This window comes from Pleurodeles waltl, chromosome 3_1 (assembly GCF_031143425.1).
Source record: "Pleurodeles waltl isolate 20211129_DDA chromosome 3_1, aPleWal1.hap1.20221129, whole genome shotgun sequence".
Taxonomy (NCBI): domain Eukaryota; kingdom Metazoa; phylum Chordata; class Amphibia; order Caudata; family Salamandridae; genus Pleurodeles; species Pleurodeles waltl.
This window is the reverse complement of record NC_090440.1, coordinates 1,627,205,976-1,627,225,467: the sequence shown is the minus strand read 5'-3', so window position 1 is coordinate 1,627,225,467 and position 19,492 is coordinate 1,627,205,976. Positions and strand designations below refer to the sequence as shown.

General features: G+C 50.3%; 1 protein-coding gene across 1 annotated transcript in view; it reads left to right on the top strand.

Annotated features, from left to right (window-relative positions):
• Positions 1-19,492, top strand: part of ABCB11 (ATP binding cassette subfamily B member 11) — a 443,062-nt gene that overhangs the window by 220,204 nt on the left and 203,366 nt on the right. Inside the window, exon 12 of the mRNA XM_069225280.1 lies at positions 11,776-11,889. Coding sequence (XP_069081381.1) covers positions 11,776-11,889 — 114 coding nt within the window. The remainder of the gene's footprint in view (positions 1-11,775; positions 11,890-19,492) is intronic.

Here is a 19,492-nt window from a genome sequence, read left to right as displayed (position 1 = left end):
ATCCCACCTCTTTTCCTGTCATATCCCACACTTCCTTTCCGACTGTTTCCCGTAATTCAGCTGGAATATCTTCTTCAGTTATCATCGGAAAAAGGTTAATCAGAGGATATTCTTCATCGACAGTTTCCATCTCATCCCCTTCTACACTGTCCTCTTCTTCCCCATCACTGCTCGTCTGGATTCTAATTCCATCGTTCGAACACATAATCGAACATCCCAATTTGCACAATAGGTCTCTCCCTAACAGTGCTATCGGGCTTGAGTCACATACCACAAATTTATGTAACCCTTGATAGTTACCAATTCTGACTTGTACTGGATCTGTAATTGGGTTCGTCAGGTGCCTGTTTGCTACTCCCACTACTTGAACTGTTCTCCCTGAGAGTGGCAAATTTGGTACTTCAATGCTCCTAACAGATGAACGTGTGGCTCCTGTGTCAACCAAGAATGAAACACGATGACCCATAACACTTCCCTCCACATATGGACCCTTTTGATCAACTTCCAAGGATGCTGCAAGCACACAATTTCCCTCCTCATCTGAACTTTCACTCTCCCATACATTGTTTATTCCATTCTCACTGTGTAATGGGAACTGTTGTACTGTGCCATTTGTATTCATCACCTGACTCGAGACCTGTGGAGGAACCATCACTTGCTGCTGACTCATTGGTGCCAAAGGTATTTGCATTTGCTGATTAGGTACCATGGGAAACTGCTGGTGCATTGGCTGCATTTGCGTCATCTGCATACAGGGCATCTGCATCTGCTGCGGCTGCATGGGCTGTAATCCCTGCAGCTGATTTATGGTCTGAAAATTTGGGTTTGGACCTCTCATTTTCGGTCCCCTCATTGTCTGGAATGCATTGACATAATTGTTTTGCTGACCAACACCTGCACCTTCCTGCACCACCATCGGGCACTCGCGTTTCCAATGTCCGACGATTCCGCACACGTGACACGGCATCACCCTTTTCATTGCCTGCACACCATTCGGAATCGCAACAGTGTTCAAATCCGGACCATTACTCCCAAAGCCTCCTCTGCCTCTGCCTCTTGCCTGTGGCTGAAACACCATATTTCCCTGCGGCTGCGGCTGCGGTATCTGCTGTTGGAACCCTTGCAACCCTTGCAAACCTGTCTGAGCTGCTTTAAGTTGCATCATCATCACTTTCTCTTTCAACCTTTTCTGTTTCACTTCAATTTCGTCGCTACAGTATTTCGCATAATTCAACACCTCATCAATAGGTTTCGACTGCCAACAAATCAAATGCGTCTTTATCATCTGACTTATCTCTGGTCTCAGCCCTTCCACAAATCTAAACACAAAATGAAGCATGTCCTTCGCCTCTATTGTTTCCATGCCACTGTAGTTCTTGAACGCCTTCAACAACCTCTCATAGTAACCATGAATCGACTCTTTAGCCTCTTGGGCAGTTCGATCAATCTTCTGCCAATCCACATTTTTCGCGGCAACCTTCGTCTTCAAATGCTCAATCACCTTATAGTACAAGCTCATTACCATAGGTGATGGTGCACCCGTATCCCTGTCTCTCTTTGGTTCACTTGTCGGCCAACCTACAGCCCTTTTGCAGTCTTCCCACAAATCTGCCGGAACCACAATCTCAAAGAGGGTGTTCAGGTCTTCCCAAAGACATTTCACAAGCTTCACAAACCTATCAGTCTGTTGATACCATTCAATCGGTTTCTCTCTCAGTTTGGGAAAATCATCCGTAAAAGACTGAATGTCGCTTCTGTGCCACGGTACATGTATTAATTTTCCCCCTGCTGTCTCCCTCATTGGTAACATGGTTATTGCATCACTACTCTGTGGTCTTTTCTCCTTATGCTCTGGGACACTATCTTTCCTCTTTTCCTTTTTCTTTGCCCACCTGCTTTCCCATTTGTCTAAGCACCTCCACACTTGTGCACTCTGCAGCAATTCTCTAAGGTCCGTTTTCATGCCTGCTGACCTCATGTGTTCAAAGTCTGTGGTCCCGAAATCCAATCTATAGCTCCTGCTCAAGTGTTTTGTCTTGTCTATCTCAACCCCGTTTTTGTCAGCTATTTCTTGCAACCTTCTATGTACCTTGTTCACTTCTCTCGTAATCCTGGGACATAAATACCTCAGCTCTTCTTCCGAGTAGGACTCTAACCTATTCAAACCCATAGTCCCTTCCACCAATTCTTCTGCTTCCATGTTCAACCTGACCCTATTCAGATAGTCCTCTCCCTTCCCACTAGCTGAGCTTTGTGTGGAATTCAGACTGTTGAACCACTGTGTCAGCTGTTGCGCATTCAACCCCATCAGTGTAGCATTCACATCGACTGCCATTGATGGTTGCGGCAACTTTTCAGTGTTCGATGATAGCGGTATCATCAGTGGGGGACTCGACCTCACCACTGTTGACTGAGCACATATGGGACTAAACTCCATCAAGGACCCAGATCCAGTTGGCAGAGCCGCTATCGGAGTTGTCTCTGAAGTGTTTTCTATGCACCTCCTTTCCGTCCCATTCTGCACCACTGATCCTTGACCGCTCATACCTGAGTTAGGCTGAATGTACAAAGGTACCGGTGGACCTACAGTAATGGGTAGGGATATCGCATCTGGGTTCTGTCCATTCCCCATGTTCTGAGGCATGTTCATTCCCACACTATGGGTCATCATTGCCGGCATGCCCGTCTGACTCCCCGTCATCTGAGCATGTGCGGTTCCCCCCTGCATCTGCTTCTGAGGCATCAAGAGCTGGGTTGATTCAGCTTGTGCTAATGTTGGGTTGCGACCATTCTGTACTCCCATTACGGTTGGATCTAGAATCATTCCCGTACTGTTGTCACTGCTGTAGTACCTTGGGACCTGCGGCTGATAATTTTCTGCTGTTTTCAATATAGGCACATCTGGATATATTCTCCTAACCTGCGGTATCTGCGGGGTGAACAGTAAACTCGGGTCCTTAGATCCCGATGGCGTTTCTGAATTCGGAGTTTCATTATTCTGTACCGGTGCCGGAGGGGCAGAACTGGTACTTGGACCTTGTTCTCTCTCTACATAAGGTGGTGGACGGTCGTTCAGCAATTGCATGATGAACTCCTCATCCTCTGACTCTTCTTCTCTCCTCAACTTTTCCTCGTCCTCTCTATCTTTGGAACACCTCCTGTTTGTCTTACAGGTAGCTTTCTTGCCTGTCGCCTCTTCTTCCTTAGCAATTGCGGGAAACAATTTTATCCCCTGCAATATATCTGACCTCCACACCTTCTGTTCATTATCCCACCTAGCGTCCGCTAGTGTCTTTTCTACCTTTCTTATCCTGGCCTCGAACTTCTTTTGCTGTTGCTGTCTGGCCATTAGTTCCCAAATCGCTAGAGCCTCAAACTGTGCTGGCCTTGGAGGTACCTTCATGTCGTACATCGCGAATCTCAAATTCTCTAGGATCCTTATATTGAATGTCCCATGGATCGGGAACGCTACGCTCCCATGTTTCTCTGTCAGCTTGTGCCATTGCTTTAGCCAAAGGCACGGAGCTACCCCCCTTTCCTCCATTACAATGTAAGCTGGTGTACCTTCGGGTGGCGTCTCCTCTCCTACGCTCGCTTTAATGTAAGACTCCCCCTTCATCGCACTCTTTAATGCTTTAAGAAATTTCATTTTCTCGTCTTTTATTTCACAAAGTTTTTAATCAATAAGTGACTTTAATTCCCGGAATACTCTTCGCTTGCCTTTCCCCTTCCAATCGAGCCCCACGGACTGCGTCCAATCCGTGCGTGACCCTTCTCTGCAACCATCCTATCCCAGCGCGGCTCCTAGTGACGTCACACTCACACACACTGCGGCTGACAAAGCCTTGCGGCTTGTCCTCCTTCACTCAGCTCCTCTCGTAACAACTTCTAGCATGTATCGCGAGCAAACAAATAATAATAAAACAGATCTGTCGGTTTACTACAGGAAGGGTAACACAATCGCTTCAGGACCTTAGGGATTTTTCACTAGCCTCGGCAGTTATTCCATCTTTCTCGGTCCCCACTTTCGCAAGCAAATTCTGACCCGCAGACTCTGCTCTCAACTTGTCAATGATCTATTCTAGTGCACTTAGAATTTGTCAAAGCCCGAAGTCGAAGTTTTCTTTCACTCCCTTAACACACGTACCGACTCGTTGACCACGCCCGGTCAACCTATTAAACCGACCAGACCACAACATAAAACAAGTGTCTCATACACTTTTCAACATACTCCGGAGTCTCTTGACCTCGCAGGGCCCGTCTCAACAACAACAACCACGTGGACCTTTTTCTGCACAAAGCGCCACATGCACATGAAGTTCGACGACTTCCCTACTCTCACACTCGGAGTCGCACCTCCGCTATTCTCTAAAATCCTCGCAACCTTTTCAAACAATCTGCGGCAATAAGCTGTGCAAGCGCAAAATCCTAACTTCACTCATACCGTCACTAGTACCGCCAACGCCGATTTCACACCTCCATTCTCTCCATTCGCAAGCTCCGAGATCCCGGGAAAGTCGCGGGGGACATAGGGCATCATCATTCTCTCAATCTGTTTTACCCAAGAAAATCTAATTCAACACCATATACTTCTCGAGTGAGGTCCCAAAGGGCGTAACCGTTACCTCTCGAGCGGGGTCCCAAAGGGCGAAACCGTTACCTCTCGAGTGGGGTTCCAAAGGGCGAAACCGTTACCTCTCGAGTGGGGTCCCAAAGGGCGAAACCATCCTCTGCTACCATCTACTGATAGAGCGTTCCGACCTAATAAATTACCTGTATTTGGACGCTCTTGGGTCGATTAATCTTTTGACCAAATGGGGCTCTCTTCACCCGAGAGAAATCAATTTAATCTAATCAATAATCAATAACGAACATAAGCAATGCCCTGATCAACATAACACTTCACAATTAATCCAGAAAACATTTCGGCGAACCATGACCTTCCGGCCATGAATAACCACACCAGTTTATTCAAAGTTAATGCATTTATTTCCCTATATTAACAAAGCTAGCACGATATAAATGTGTCTCAACACCAAATGATATATATAAATGAACATTAATAGCTGTCCATAACGGCGGAAAAGATGCAATCTATGCAGCATTTGAATAACAATGCATTCGATAATAGCAACGCAAACCACTAAAACTATAATCTGTAATGGGCTAATTGCATACATTAGTCAGCATAACAAGGTCTCAAATTGCATCGTGCAACAAATGAATCCTCATCTAACCTCAAATTAGCATCTGCATGTGGGACTTCATGCAAAAACAATTTAGCAACATTGATTTGGAAAACTCCTAACTAGGGCTCTTATCAAAAATCAGCAGTTGGTTACCTAAAAAGAAACACAATGCAATTGTACATTTTCCTTTCATATTTACCAAATTCAATCAGCATTCAAGGAAGTCTTCGTCTCACAGGTACCGGTTTCGATCAGCATGGGACGGGGCAAAGGGGCAAGGTGGACGGGGCAATTGCCTCACAGCGGCAAGATAAAAGGACAAAACTACTACTTCATGCAAAGGGGCAAATCAAAGTTAAAGTCTCTAGGGCGAGAATTTCTTAAAGTCTCTTTCTCTCGATTAGAGAAAGCATCAAAGTCTCATTCAAAATGGCGTCGAACATCAATTGGCATCGTAGAAGATGGCAAAATGACGAGGTCGGCAAGATGAGCCATAATGGCTGCAATGTCTAATGTTCTCGATGGGTGCAATGGGTAATGGCCGCTTTCTTCTTGTGCACCAGGTTTAAATAAACAACAGTTCAAATCCAGTAGGGTCTTCCATTGGAGGGTTCATAGGTTGGCTTCAAATTGTCCAATCAAAAACAACAATTCACAAGCTTCTACCTAGGCATACATTATCCTTGGAGTCGGGAACGTAAGTTGCAACATATTTTACCAATTAACTCACTTTCAGAGCTTCCATTGTCTGCACCTGCAGATTGACCTTGGAGCAAAGAAGAAGATGCCAGGCTGGCACGAAACCTTAAAGATAAGCATGTGAACCGATCTCACTGGAAAAGTACAGCTTCAAGCAAGAATACACGTTTTATTAGCACATTAGAAAAACACGAGCATCTAAACCGTGAGACAAGGCAACTAGGCCAAAGCCTCCACTAAAGTTATGCTAAGTTAAAACATTTCAAACAAGCAAATCATGGCACACGTTTACGGTTATGTCAGATTAGTACAATTCTAATACATCACGTTATATAAAGCACGCTTATAAATGTTGGCGAACTACTCTGAGGGCACATTTGTCCCCGTACAATCTTTATTAGTTCGGTTAAAGTCACACTTGATTATTGCAGCACTACGTTTATGCGCTAATAAATGTAAAACCTTCATTTCTGCGTCATCAGGGGGACCTCGTGTTGACTCTCAGCGAGCGCGGTGCTCCTCGCGGTGAGTCGGCTGATGGAGTCGGTCGACTCTCTGGTGGCTGGGGCTGTACTTCTGGATCTTCGCCTCGCGTATGCTGGGCTGATGTGCCGGTTGTGGGAATTTGCATATTGGCGGTAGGGCGTGCGTTTTTTCCCACGTTTTTTATTATTTTGGGGTCAATTCTTGCGCTTTTCTTATTTGCTGCTGTTGGATGGGGGGGGGCTTTCTCCTTTATTTTACTGGATGCTGTTGGCCTCTTGGGTACATTTCTTGTTTGGATTATTTCGAGGCAGGTTCCTTCCAAGTGGCGCAGGATTGTCTCTTCTTCTTCTTCTTCGGGGGTGGATGTTGCGGTTCCCCCTACCACTCCTGGTGGACACCAGGTTGCGCTGGGGGTTCCTACACCTCTCATGTCCAGGGAGGAGGTTCAGGACATGATAAGGTGGCTGTGTCTCGTGCTCTTCAGGCTGGAGTGCCTAGATGTGGACGTTCTCCTGCCTCCCGTCCCGGGGCTGCGGAGGTGTCCTCTTCATCGGATGATGACACCCCTTCTACTTCTTCTGGTGGGAAGTATGTCTCCAGGGAGGAGATGTGGGAGGTTCTGACGCATGTTCGGGACAAATTAGGGTTTCCTGTTTTTCAGCCTTTGGGGACAGATTCCCACTTGTTCCCTCAATATCAAACGCCTTCGCGGTTTGCCATGCCTTTCCAGGGCCCTGTTAAGGATATGGTGTTCCAGGAGTGGAAGGATGTGGACAAGTCTCAGGTTCCGCGCTTCTTTCAGAAACTGTACTTACTGGAGGGGGAGGAGGTGTTACCCCCTTCCGTTAAGCCAGATTCCATTTTAGCAACTTTGATTGGCAAGACGGCAGTCAATCCGGAGGCCGGCGTTCCTGGTGATGCCACTGACAGGAAGGTGGATTCGTGTCTGAAGAGGGCATTTGCGGCGGAAAATTTGGCCCTCAGGGCTGGTATTTGTTCTGCTTATTCTGCCCAATCCTTGGTGCAGGATTTTGACAAACTGGCGGTGGCTGTTCAGGAGGGTTCGGAGTGTTCGGAGCTGCTGGCGGTTATGGAACAACAGGCTAGGTTGCTGGCTGACATGTCGTCTGATGTTGTCCGCACTTCGGCTCTGGCTTCGTAGGCTTTGATTGGGGCTCGTTGGTCCCTCTGGTTAAGGATGTGGAAGGTGGATCCAGGGGAGAAGTCTGCTCTCCTGCGGCTTCCTTTTGAAGGGAGCAATTTGTTTGGGGATCATTTGCCTTCCATGCTTTCAAAAGCTTTTAAGGTTAAGAAGCACGCCTTGCCTTACAAAGTTGGTTCTTCTTCTGGCAAGGGTTGGCAGAAGCATTCTCGTTCTTCTCCCAAGTTTGATTTCAAGTCTTTTTCTTCCAGGAAGCGTCGTTTTCAGCCCTGTTTTTCTCCTAAAAAGTCAGCTCCTTCGGGTCAGGGAGGCATCAAGAAGGGTTCCTGACAATCACTGTGGGCCTGGCAGCAGGCCGGTTGGGGGTCGGCTGAGGCACTTTCTTCATGTTTGGCAGGAGGATGTCAACGATCGCTGGGTGCTGGATATTGTGACCAATGGCTATGCCATAGACTTCAATGTGGTTCCTCCAGATACAGGGGTTCGTCCTACTCCTCTGCCTGCGAATGGTGCCCAGAGGAGGGCATTGTTGGAGGGGGTCCGGGACTTGCTCATCAAGGGGGCCATCTCCCATGTTCCTGTGGGGGAGAGAGGTCTGGGCACTTATTCCATCTTGTTCCTGGTTCCAAAGGTGTCAGGGGGCTTTCATCCTGTCCTCAATCTCAAGGGGGTGAATTCTTGAATAACGATGGCGCATTTCCGTATGCTTTCCATTTAGTCAATTTTTCCTCTGGTCGGTCCAGGGGATTTCCTGGGGTCTCTGGATCTGCAGGATACTTACCTGCATGTTCCAGTGGCCCTGTCTTCTCAAAGGTTCCTCCTCTTTGCTGTGGGCCAGGACCATTTTCAGTTCTGTGTTCTGCCGTTTGGCCTCAAATCCTCTCCACGGATTTTCACCAAGGTGCTGGCTCCTCTGGTAGCTCTTCTACATTCCGAGGGGGTGTTTGTCCATCCTTATTTGGACGATATTCTGAATCAAGCTCCCACTCAGGTTCTGTTAAGGAGTCATGTGGCCCGAGTACTGTTGGCCCTGCAAAATCACGTTTTTTTGGTCAACTGGGGGAAGTCAGATTTGGTCCCTTTCCAAGATCTGGTTTTTCTTGGGGCTGGATTTCTGACTCTTCAAGGCTTGGTGACTGTGTCGGAGAAACGATTGTTGTGCCTCCAGTCACAGGTGTTGTCGATCTTGTCACAGACTGCCCCCAGAGCTCTTCAGTGGTGGTGTCTGCAGGGTCATTTGGCATCAGTGGTTTTTCTGGTAGCTTGGGCGCGATTTCATCTTCTTTGCCTGATGAACTGGTTTCTCATTCGTTAGTCTCTGGTGTCAGGATCTCTTCGAACAAGGATTCCTGTGTCAGGGTTTGTTCGCAGGGAGTTGGGTTGGTGGCTGGTGCCAGCTCATCTTCGATTGGGGGTGTCTTTGTCTCCTCCTCGGCCGGTGGTAGTGACGACCGATGGCTTGACTGGGGTCGGTTCAGGTCCAGGGGTTTTGGTCGCCTCTGGAGGCCAGACTCTCCTCGAATTGGCGGGAGTTGAAGGCGGTTTTTCTTGCTCTGGTTCATTTTCAGGAATCCCTGAAGGGATTGGATGTTCTTATCCGGACCGACAACTTGGTGATCAAATCTTACGTGAACAGGCAGGGTGGGACCAGGTCGCGGTCGCTGTTTCGCATTGCGAGGGACATTTTTGTTTGGGCTCAGGAGTGGGTTCTGTCTCTGCGAGCCACCTACATTCAGGGGGTGGTCAATGTTCGGGCGGATCTTCTGAGCCGGGTCATTTCGTGGTCCCAGCTTTTCTCCCTCCTGTTGTCTCTGTTCCATCAACTGCTTTGCCTGTGGGGTCTTCCGGTGTTGGATGTGTTTGCCTCCCCAGAGAATGCGAAAGTAAGGCACTTTTGCTCCCGGTTTCGTTGTCATCAGGCTTGGGCGGTGGACGGGATGTCGTGTCCTTGGCCTCAGGATCTTATGTACGCATTCCCGCCCTTCCAGTTGCTCCGTGCTTTTCTGATGACGGTACGTCTTCTGAAGGGTTCTCTTGATCGCACCACATTTGCCACCGGCGAATTGGTTTCCGTTGCTTCGGTTGATGGCTTCCGGTCACATGTGGACTCTCCTTCTCTGTTCCTCGCCTCTGGAGTTTCCTTGCCTCCCTCTGGGGTCGTTGCGGCGGTTGCCCTTGATGGCTTGGAAGTTGAACGGAGGGGATTGACGAGCTTGGGGGTTCCGGTCACTTTGAGTTCGACTTTGCTGGCTTCACGGCGTCATTCCACGTTGTTGTCTTATGGTTGGCAGTGGAAAGTTTTTTCTACCTGGTGTTTGCGGCATCGGTTGGATCCTGCGGCAGCTTCTCTGTTTGAGGTGATGCAGTTTGTACAAGATGGGGCCCAGTAGGGTTTGTCTGTGACTTCGCTGCATGTGCAGTGGGGTGCGATACAGGCTTTTAGGGGTCCATGGCATAATCTGTCTGAGGACGGTCGTTTGATGCCTCGATTTTTTCAGGGCCTTCTTAACTTGTTTCCTCATCCGGTGTGGTCCTTTCCTTCATGGGATCTTTATTTGATCTTGGAAGCCTTGACTGTTACTCCCTTTGAACCTCTGGAATCATGTGACTTACGTCATCTGACTTTGAAAACTTTTTTTCTGGTGGCCATTACTTCAGCCCGCCGTTTGGGGGGAGTTGGGGGCTCTGGCCTGCTCTTTTCGTTTTTTGTAAGGTTTTTCCAGATTGGGTTGTGCTTGTTCCTGTTCCCTCGTTTGCTCCCAAAGTGAATTCGTCTTTCCATGCTCAGCAGGAGGTTATCCTGCCTGCTTTCTGTCCTGATCCTTCCTTGGGTGAGGAGGTTCGGTTGCATTCTTTGGATGTACGTAGGGCTTTGTTGGAATATCTACAGGTGGTTGCTCCTTGCTGGAAAGGTGATTCCCTATTTGTTAATTTTGGTCCGGCTCAGAAGGGGGAGAACCCGTCCACTGCTTCCTTAAGTAGTTGGGTCCGCTCTCTGATTTTGATGGCTTATTCTTTGCAAGGGGTTGTGCCGCCTCCGGGGATACAGGGCAGTTCTACCAGGGGTATGGCTGCTATGCTGTCTGAGCTACAGGGTGCTTCTGTGGTGGAAATTTGCAGGGCAGCTACTTGGGCCTCTCCTTCTACTTTTGTTCGTCATTAAAGGCTGGCGGACTTGGGGGGTTTGGAGTCGGTATTGGGTCACTGTGTCTTGTCCTCTAATGCAATAGGGGGTTGTTGTCCGGTGTCCTTTTTGGTTGTGATTAAACTTGTTGCAACTCAGTGTCCGTCTCCTGTGTTTCTCTTGCTATGTCTCATTGGTTAGGAAAGGAAGGCGAGGGAGGGACGGAAGGTAATGCGTCCATTACTTCCGGTAATGGCATTACTCCTAGTCCTACTCCCTCGCCTTCCTTTCCGTTCCCTCCCGCCCTCCCGGTGCGGAACGCCTGAGTTGCTGTTTGGGCTTGTTTCTGTACAGGAGGTGGTGGGGGGGCTTTTCAAAAGGGAAGGGAGGGATCTGGGGGAGGCAGGGAGCCTCATTGGTTAGGAAAGGAAGGCGAGGGAGTAGGACTAGGAGTAATGCCATTACCAGAAGTAATGGACACATTACTGGTCTTCCATGCTACATGTTTTACTGGTTATACATATACAAATATTTCCCAATTGACAAATTGCATTGAATGTTTCGATTTACTTCTCATAACTCTTGTAATTTTCTGTTCATTATTGAGCTCATTTAAGTCAGTCGTACCTTCCATTAGTCAGCAAACCAATGTTCACTGTTTGCTACAGGCAAAAAAACATTTACCACTTTCCCAATTTCGAAATTATTTCATAGTGTGTGCCTAGGTATTACTTAACATATCTTGAATTACCCTGTCCCCGTTAAGCTGAGTTAAGTCACATTGGCAGATGTTATGCGAATTATACTACTGGGGAGGAGTCCATGGACCTCACTGAGCAAGCAGAGGAAGGTGACTACAGGTAAGTGAAATAAGGCCGCCTAGCACAGAAATACTGCAGCTATATTAAAAGTCCGCATTTTGCGTGTAACGAAATAACGCCTTGTGGATGTCACATGTGCAAGCAATGGGTTGTGCCATCTGGGTGTAAGTCGAGTAAAATGCACACTCCAATAAATACTTGATGATTTATAAAGCAACATCTAGTGCATGCTTCTCTTTGTATGTTGTATTGAACAACCATTAAACAACAAATAATATATTTACTCTTTTCTAGGTGTTTTTTGGCGTTTTAGTTGGTGCTCTAAATCTTGGTCAGGCTTCACCTTGCTTGGAGGCGTTTGCTTCTGGCCGTGGAGCAGCAGCAAATATTTTTGAAACAATAGACAGAGTAAGTACATATTTCCACCGTATATTTTTTGCTCAAGGTATGCTAGAGATAAAATAACGTTCAGCATAATTACCCTTTAAATATTTGATTCGTTTAAAAGCACATTACAGATATAGCACACATAAATTATCAAAATAAATGCAGCTGTACAAGTATTTTCAGTATCATAAAACGCAATGCAGAACATTCTATTAATCAGACCCTGTGTTAATTTCCGTTGACGTACGTCTTCCTCCGAGTTTAGCACTCTGAGTCATAACCATTGTTACTCAGCACTTTCAATCACTTTAGCCATAGTGAAAAGCAGTCAATTGGAAATTCATGTAATCTTTCAATTTATTTTCAAAATTGTGACCTAAATGTTATTAAAGAGAAACATGAAAACTCTTTCACAAGCTCAGAACTGCATTGGGATTAGCAGAAAGGAGGTTACTCAAGTATTCCTCCCATTCCTCTCAAAGGGCCAGAGGTAGGTAAGTGGCAAATTGCGACTTGCAATTTGCGAGTCAGAGCGACTCGCAAATTGCAACTCGCAATTCGCGATGCAGAAAGGTGTGTCAGACACCTTCTGCGACTCGCTATGGGGTCGCAAAGACCCACCTCATAAATATTTATGAGGTGGGTCGCAGTTTGCGACCCCATAGCGAGTCTAGGCACTCACGGGGATTGTGGCCTGCTGGAGACAGCAGACCACCATGTCCGTGACTGCTTTTAAATAAAGCAGTTATTTTTTTTTCTCTTTGCAGCCCGTTTTCCTTAAAGGAAAACGAGCTGCAAATAGAAAAAATACCGAAACCTTTTTGTTGCGGTTTTTTTCAGAGCAGGCAGTGGTCCATCGGACCACTGCCTGCTCTGAAAAAATAATTTTGTGAGCATTCACAAAGGGGAAGGGGTCCCATGGGGATCCCTTCCCGTTTGCGAATGAGTTACCATCTACTTCAAGTGGATGGTATCTGCGAGTTGATTTGCGACCGCTTTCGCGGTCACAAATCAACTCTACATCGCGGTGCGACTCGCAAATAGGAAGGGAACACCCCTTCCTATTTGCGAGTCGGAAACACATTTTGCGAATCGGTACTGACTCGCAACATGTGTTTCTGCATCGCATGAGGGCTTTTGCGCCTCGCAAACAGGGTATTTCGCCGTTTGCGAGGCGCAAATGCCTTCCTACATTTGGCCCATAGTGTGTTGTAGCTACTTGTGACAATAAATAAGGACTCGCATTACAATCATGTGTGGAGTTGCTTTTACAAATTGGCGATGATCTCCAACACACTGAACCCATCGGAGTGCAATTGTGTGCACCTGTCAGTGGGCAATCTCAGCTGCAAGCCTTACCAGGGAACTATAAGGTACTGCTTTAAATATTATGCAAAAAAGAAATATGCCTGTGTGTCGGAAATATTGCGTGAAGAGGTAAGATCAGTGACCTGATCTTTATTGAGTAATGTTTTGTGAGGAACTTACCTGATGGTTACAGCCGTTACAACGGCTTCAGCATCGGTCCCGTCACTGGAACGTATTGTCACTGAAAGACGTAACTCATCACGCATGCATGCTGTGAACAAGCAAAGAAGATTCCAATGCATACTGTGCTCAACGATAATCCCTAAGCACGAAGTGATGTGCGTGCTACCATTTTGATCTTTCCACATCAGGTGGGCTAAAGTGTACAACCTCATACATAAAACACAGAGACTGGCAGGCCACGGAGATGTTCACACCAATGCATTGGAAGATTTAAATAACTACTACAAACCTACTGTTTGTGTTACTGTGGCTTGCCACAAGTTCTACCATAGGAAACAAGGAAAAGAGGAATCAATTGAAGCTTATGTGTCAGTGTTGAAAAACTTGGGCTCCCATGTGTCGATTTGGTAATTGGCATAATGAACTTTTTAAAGACCAAATAGTACTGCAAGCATCTAATCAAATCATCCAAGCCAAGCTATGGGCCAAAGTGGAAGTTCACTCCAAAATGTCATCAATATAATCAAGAGAGCAGAATTGACTGGAAGGCGTGCATAAGCGTTGTTTTCTAGAAACAAGGACAAGAAAGAAGAAGCTGTGATAACCAATATAAGTGGAACTAAATCTTCCGGTTCTTACAAGAAGAAGACTCCAAAGAAGACGACCCAGAAGGAAAAGCTAATGTGAAAGGGTTTGAGAAAAAAGATGTTTTAGATGTGGCAGTGTCAATCATTTAGCAAATGATAAAAAATGCCCAGGACATAAACAGAAGTCTTCTAAGTGTTGTATTATAGGGCAATTTCAAAAGGTTTGCTAGTCGGTGGAATGGTAAAAATGGTGGACCAAGAAGATGACTGTCATTCTGGCATGTCAGGGGATGATGAGTTAAACATGTATGTGTTAAGTGTGGAGGATACAACACAAAAAGATGATGGACGAAATGCTGAACATTGTCAAACATTCACTCCCACACAGATCTGGGTTTAATCCATTGTTATTTTGTTCACCACACCATTCCAGTTTGGACCCAGCCATATGTAAATCAGCCTTGACCCGCTTCCCCATGGGATGAGTCCAGCTGTAACTGCCAGTCCAGGTCCTCCCTGGACCGAAAAACAAGCATCCTGGGACTGGTTTCGGGGTATCACCACTCATCAGCCAGGCTAGCTTAAAACCGGTGCTTAGCAAGAACAGGACCCACGTCTGGGCATTCCCTTCCCACTTAGGGTGTAAATGCAACACAAAAAGATGATGGACAGAATGCTGAACATTGTCAAAAATTCACCCCCAGTCACAAATCTGGGTTTATTCCACTGTTATTTTGCTCACCAGGCCAATGCAGTTTGGACCCAGTCATATGCAAATCAGCCTTGACCCTGCTCCCCATGGGAACGGTCCAGCCCAACCTGCCAGGCCAGGTCCTCCCTGGACCATAAAACAAGCATCCTTTGACTGGCTTTCAGGTACAACCCCTCATCAGCCAGGATAGCTTGAAACCAGTAGTGTAGCGAGTACGGGACCCACGTCTTGGCATACCCTTCCCACTACCAAAGTTCGAACCACAAAAGCACTGTACGGGGCTTCTCTAAGGTTGGCTCACATTTCAGTTTGCCATTGTGATTACAATTATGATTTACAGCACGTTCCAGGTGCTAGGAATGTGCTTTCAGTTTTTTTGTGTAACGTGCCTCTTCCATTGAGTGAGAGGTATGTGAGGATTTGGTGGAAGAATTTTGGGGGTGATTCCAACCCTGGCGGTCGGTGATAAAGCGGCGGCCAACCCGCCAACAGGCAGGCGGTAAAAAAAAATGAATTCTGACCCTGGCGGGAACCGCCAACACAGCCCGCCACTTTAACACTCCGACCGCCACGGCGGGACAGAAAAACAGCGCGGCGGTCACTGCCAACAGGCAGGCGGCAGACAATGTACCGCCCACCCTATCTAAACTCACCAATCCGCCACCTTTTCCGGGGCGGGAGCCCCGCCGATAAAAACACGGCGGAAACAGACTACGAACGGGAAAACGCTTACCTCTACACACTCCACGAGGACGGAGGACAGCATGGAACCCGAATTGAACATCCTACCAGCTATTGTCTACCTGCTCATCTACCACGAGTACGAACGCCGGCGCAGACGACAACGGTGAGTACTGCACCTACGACACAGGGGAGGGGGGACGAGAAAAGGTTACGGGCACACACATACGCTACACACCCACCCACCCCCCCCCAACTATCTACACACCAATGCAGAGCAACAACTCAGAGTGACACCCCCCAAACCCCCCCAGAAAAATGCAAAGACAAAATAAAAGTGATAATTTAAATTTATGTATAAAATAGGTTCATTGAAGTCATGGAAAATTATCTATATGAAATATAAAAATAAAAAATATGAACAGTGCGAAAGCTATATACATAGTCAATAAGTCCTGCTCAGTTTGTCAAAGTTCCACAGTCCGTGGGCCAATGTCCACAAACACATGGGCAAAGCCCACACAGGAGACCAGATTCCGTTGGAGAGAACACTGCTGGGGCATCAGATGAGAAAACTACAGGCACCTCAGGGGGAAGGGAAGGGGGGGCACCTCAGCCACATGAATCCACGACACCAGATCCACGAGGGGCCTCCATGCCCACTGTACCATCCTGGGGAGTGCAAAGCCACAGTCTCACAAGTCTCTACAGTGGGTGGATTGCCCACTGTGCCATCCTGGGGAGTGCAAAGCCACAGTCCATCGGATGGATACCCGACTCCACTGGTATTGGAGGAGGCAGGGTGCCCAGAGTGCAGCGTGAACACCAGCTCCACACAGAACCGGCACTGTCAATGGGCCAGCGGTGCTTGACAGGAAGGGCCCAGCGGAGCGGTGCTTGACAGGAAGGGCCCAGCGGAGCAGTGCTTGAGACGGCGGTGCCCAGCGAAGCGGTGCTTGACAGGAAGGGCCCAGCGGAGCGGTGCTTGACAGGAAGGGCCCAGCGGAGCGGTGCTTGACAGGAAGGGCCCAGCGGAGCAGTGCTTGAGACGGCGGGGCCCAGCGGAGCGGTGCTTGACAGGAAGGGCCCAGCGGAGCGGTGCTTGACAGGAAGGGCCTAGCGGAGCGGTGCTTGAGACGGCGGTGCCCAGCGGAGCGGTGCTTGACAGGAAGGGCCCAGCGGAGCGGTGCTTGACAGGAAGGGCCCAGCGGAGCGGTGCTTGACAGGAAGGGCCCAGCAGAGCGGTGCTTGAGACGACGGGGCCCAGCGGAGCGGTGCTTGACAGGAAGGGCCCAGCGGAGCGCTGCTTGAGACGGCGGGGCCCAGCGGAGCGGTGCTTGACAGGAAGGGCCCAGCGGAGCGCTGCTTGACAGGAAGGGCCCAGCGGAGCGGTGTTTGAGACGGCGGTGCCCAGCGGAGTGGTGCTTGACACGAAGGGCCCAGCGGAGCGGTGCTTGACAGGAAGGGCCCAGCGGACCGGTGCTTGAGACGGCGGGGCCCAGCGGAGCGGTGCTTTACAGGAAGGGCCCAGCGAAGCGGTGCTTGACAGGAAGGGCCCAGCGGAGCGGTGCTTGAGACGGCGGGGCCCAGCGGAGCGGTGCTTGACAGGAAGGGCCCAGCGGAGCGGTACTTGACAGGAAGGGCCCAGCGGAGCGGTGCTTGACAGGAAGGGCCCAGCGGAGCGGTGCTTGACAGGAAGGGCCCAGCGGAGCGGTGCTTGAGACGGCGGTGCCCAGCGGAGTGGTGCTTGACACGAAGGGCCCAGCGGAGCGCTGCTTGACAGGAAGGGCCCAGCGGAGCGCTGCTTGAGACGGCGGGGCCCAGCGGAGCGGTGCTTGACAGGAAGGGCCCAGCGGAGCGGTGCTTGACAGGAAGGGCCCAGCGGAGCGGTGCTTGAGACGGCGGGGCCCAGCGGAGCGGTGCTTGACAGGAAGGGCCCAGCGGAGCGGTGCTTGACAGGAAGGGCCCAGCGGAGCGGTGCTTGAGACGGCGGGGCCCAGCGGAGCGGTGCTTGACAGGAAGGGCCCAGCGGAGCGGTGCTTGAGACGGCAGGGCCCAGCGGAGCGGTGCATGAGACGGCGGGGCCCAGCGGAGCGGTGCTTGACAGGAAGGGCCCAGCGGAGCGGTGCTTGATAGGAAGGGCCCTGTTCAGCGGTGCCTGTCTTCACGGCGGGGCCCTGTTCAGCGGTGCCTTTCTTCACGGCGGGGCCCTGTTCAGCGGTGCCTGTCTTTACGGCGGGGCCCTGTTCAGCGGTGCCTTTCTTCACGGCGGGGCCCTGTTCAGCGGTGCCTTTCTTCACGGCGGGGCCCTGTTCAGCGGTGCCTGTCTTCACGGCGGGGCCCTGTTCAGCGGTGCCTGTCTTCACGGCGGGGCCCTGTTCAGCTGTGCCTGTCTTCACGGCGGGGCCCTGTTCAGCAGTGCCTTTCTTCACGGCGGGGCCCTGTTCAGCGGTGCCTGTCTTCACGGCGGGGCCCTGTTCAGCGGTGCCTTTCTTCACGGCGGGGCCCTGTTCAGCGGTGCCTGTCTTCACGGCGGGGCCCTGTTCAGCGGTGCCTGTCTTCACGACGGGGCCGTGTTCAGCGGTGCCTGTCTTCACGGCGGGGCCCTGTTCAGCGGTGCCTTTCTTCACGGCGGGGCCGTGTTCAGCGGTGCCTGTCTTCACGGCGGGGCCCTGTTCAGCGGTGCCTGTCTTCACGGCGGGGCCCTGTTCAGCGGTACCTGTCTTCACGTCGGGGCCCTGTTCAGCGGTGCTTGTCCTGTCTTTCAAGGGAGCCAGACCTGGCCAGGACTCCCTGCTTAGTCGCCCTCCGACCGTGCGGTTGCTGGCCCCTCCTGTGATGGAGTCCTGGGCCCGTGGGTGTCCTCCGTCACACCCGGTATGGGGCTGGTGGGGCCCTCCTGGTCCGCGCGCCTGCTGGCTGACTTCTCTGCCCTGCTGCCCTTGCCCTCCTTCGATGAGGCTCTCTGGCCCTTGCCTCCCCTTCATGTTGTGGCAGGTGACAGCCTACGACTACGCTCCTTGGTGTCAGCCGTGTCAGCCTTCTCGCGCCGGCCCTTTGTCTTTCGGGTTCTCTTCCCAGGGGGTGGGCTGGCTGTCCCCATGCTGCTGGCCGATGTATCTGCACTGGGAAAAGGTGGACTCCAATACCCGTGCACAATGTTCGCCCTCGATGCAGGGCTGGTGGTGGCTGAGGTGCTCTTAGGACTCTTACCAGATGGAGGGGGTGGGTCAGTGGTTGGAAAGAGGTCAAGGTTGGAAAGGAAAATCATTTTGGAAAGACAGGGACGGGTAGGTGTTATGGTAATGGGAGAGGAGGAAGAGGATGTGGTTGTAGGAGAGTCAGGTGTGCTGTCTTTGGGTGCAGGTGCTTGTGACGTAGGCTGTCGTGAGGTGGATGGCTGTTGGGTGGGTGGCTGCCTGCGTTTGTGTGTTTTGGAAGAGGGGGTGACAGACACAGTGGGAGAGGACAGAGGGGACGTGTAAATGGCAGTGGGGGTGGTGACTGCACGTGTGCGGACTGTACTGGAGGGTGTGCTGGTGATGGAAGTACTGGCTGATGGTGGTGTGCATGCAGGTGTGAGTGGAGACGTCACAGGGAAGGAGGAGGGAGACGAGGAGGAGGGGGACACAGAGGTGGTAGTGACTGTTGCCATGTCTGCATCTGGATGTTGCTTGGGTGAATGCTTTTGGGATCTGTGGTGCTTATGTCTGGATGAGCTGGCCTTGGGGGTTGAGGTGTGTGCAGGCTGGTCAGATGGTGTGGATGGGATAGGCTGAGGAACAGGAGACTGGGACTGGGTGGAGGCAGTTAGAAGAGGGAGGCTGGAAACAGGGACAATGGCTGCCGTCAGTGCTGAGGCCAGAGCATTGAACGATCGTTGATGGGCAGCCTGACCCGAATGAATGCCCTCCAGGTATGCATTGCTCCGATGCACCTGACTTTCTACACCCTGGATGGCATTCAAAAGGGTAGACTGCCCAACAATGAGTGTCCTCAGGAGGTCAATGACCTCCTCACTGAGGGCAGCAGGGGTAACTGGGGCAGGGCCTGAGGTGCCTGGGGCGAAGGAGATGCCCGCCTTCTTGGGCGAGCGGGCACGGAGCGAAGGCTGAGGGGCTGCTGGGAGGGCGAGGCTGGTGCGCTGGGTGGC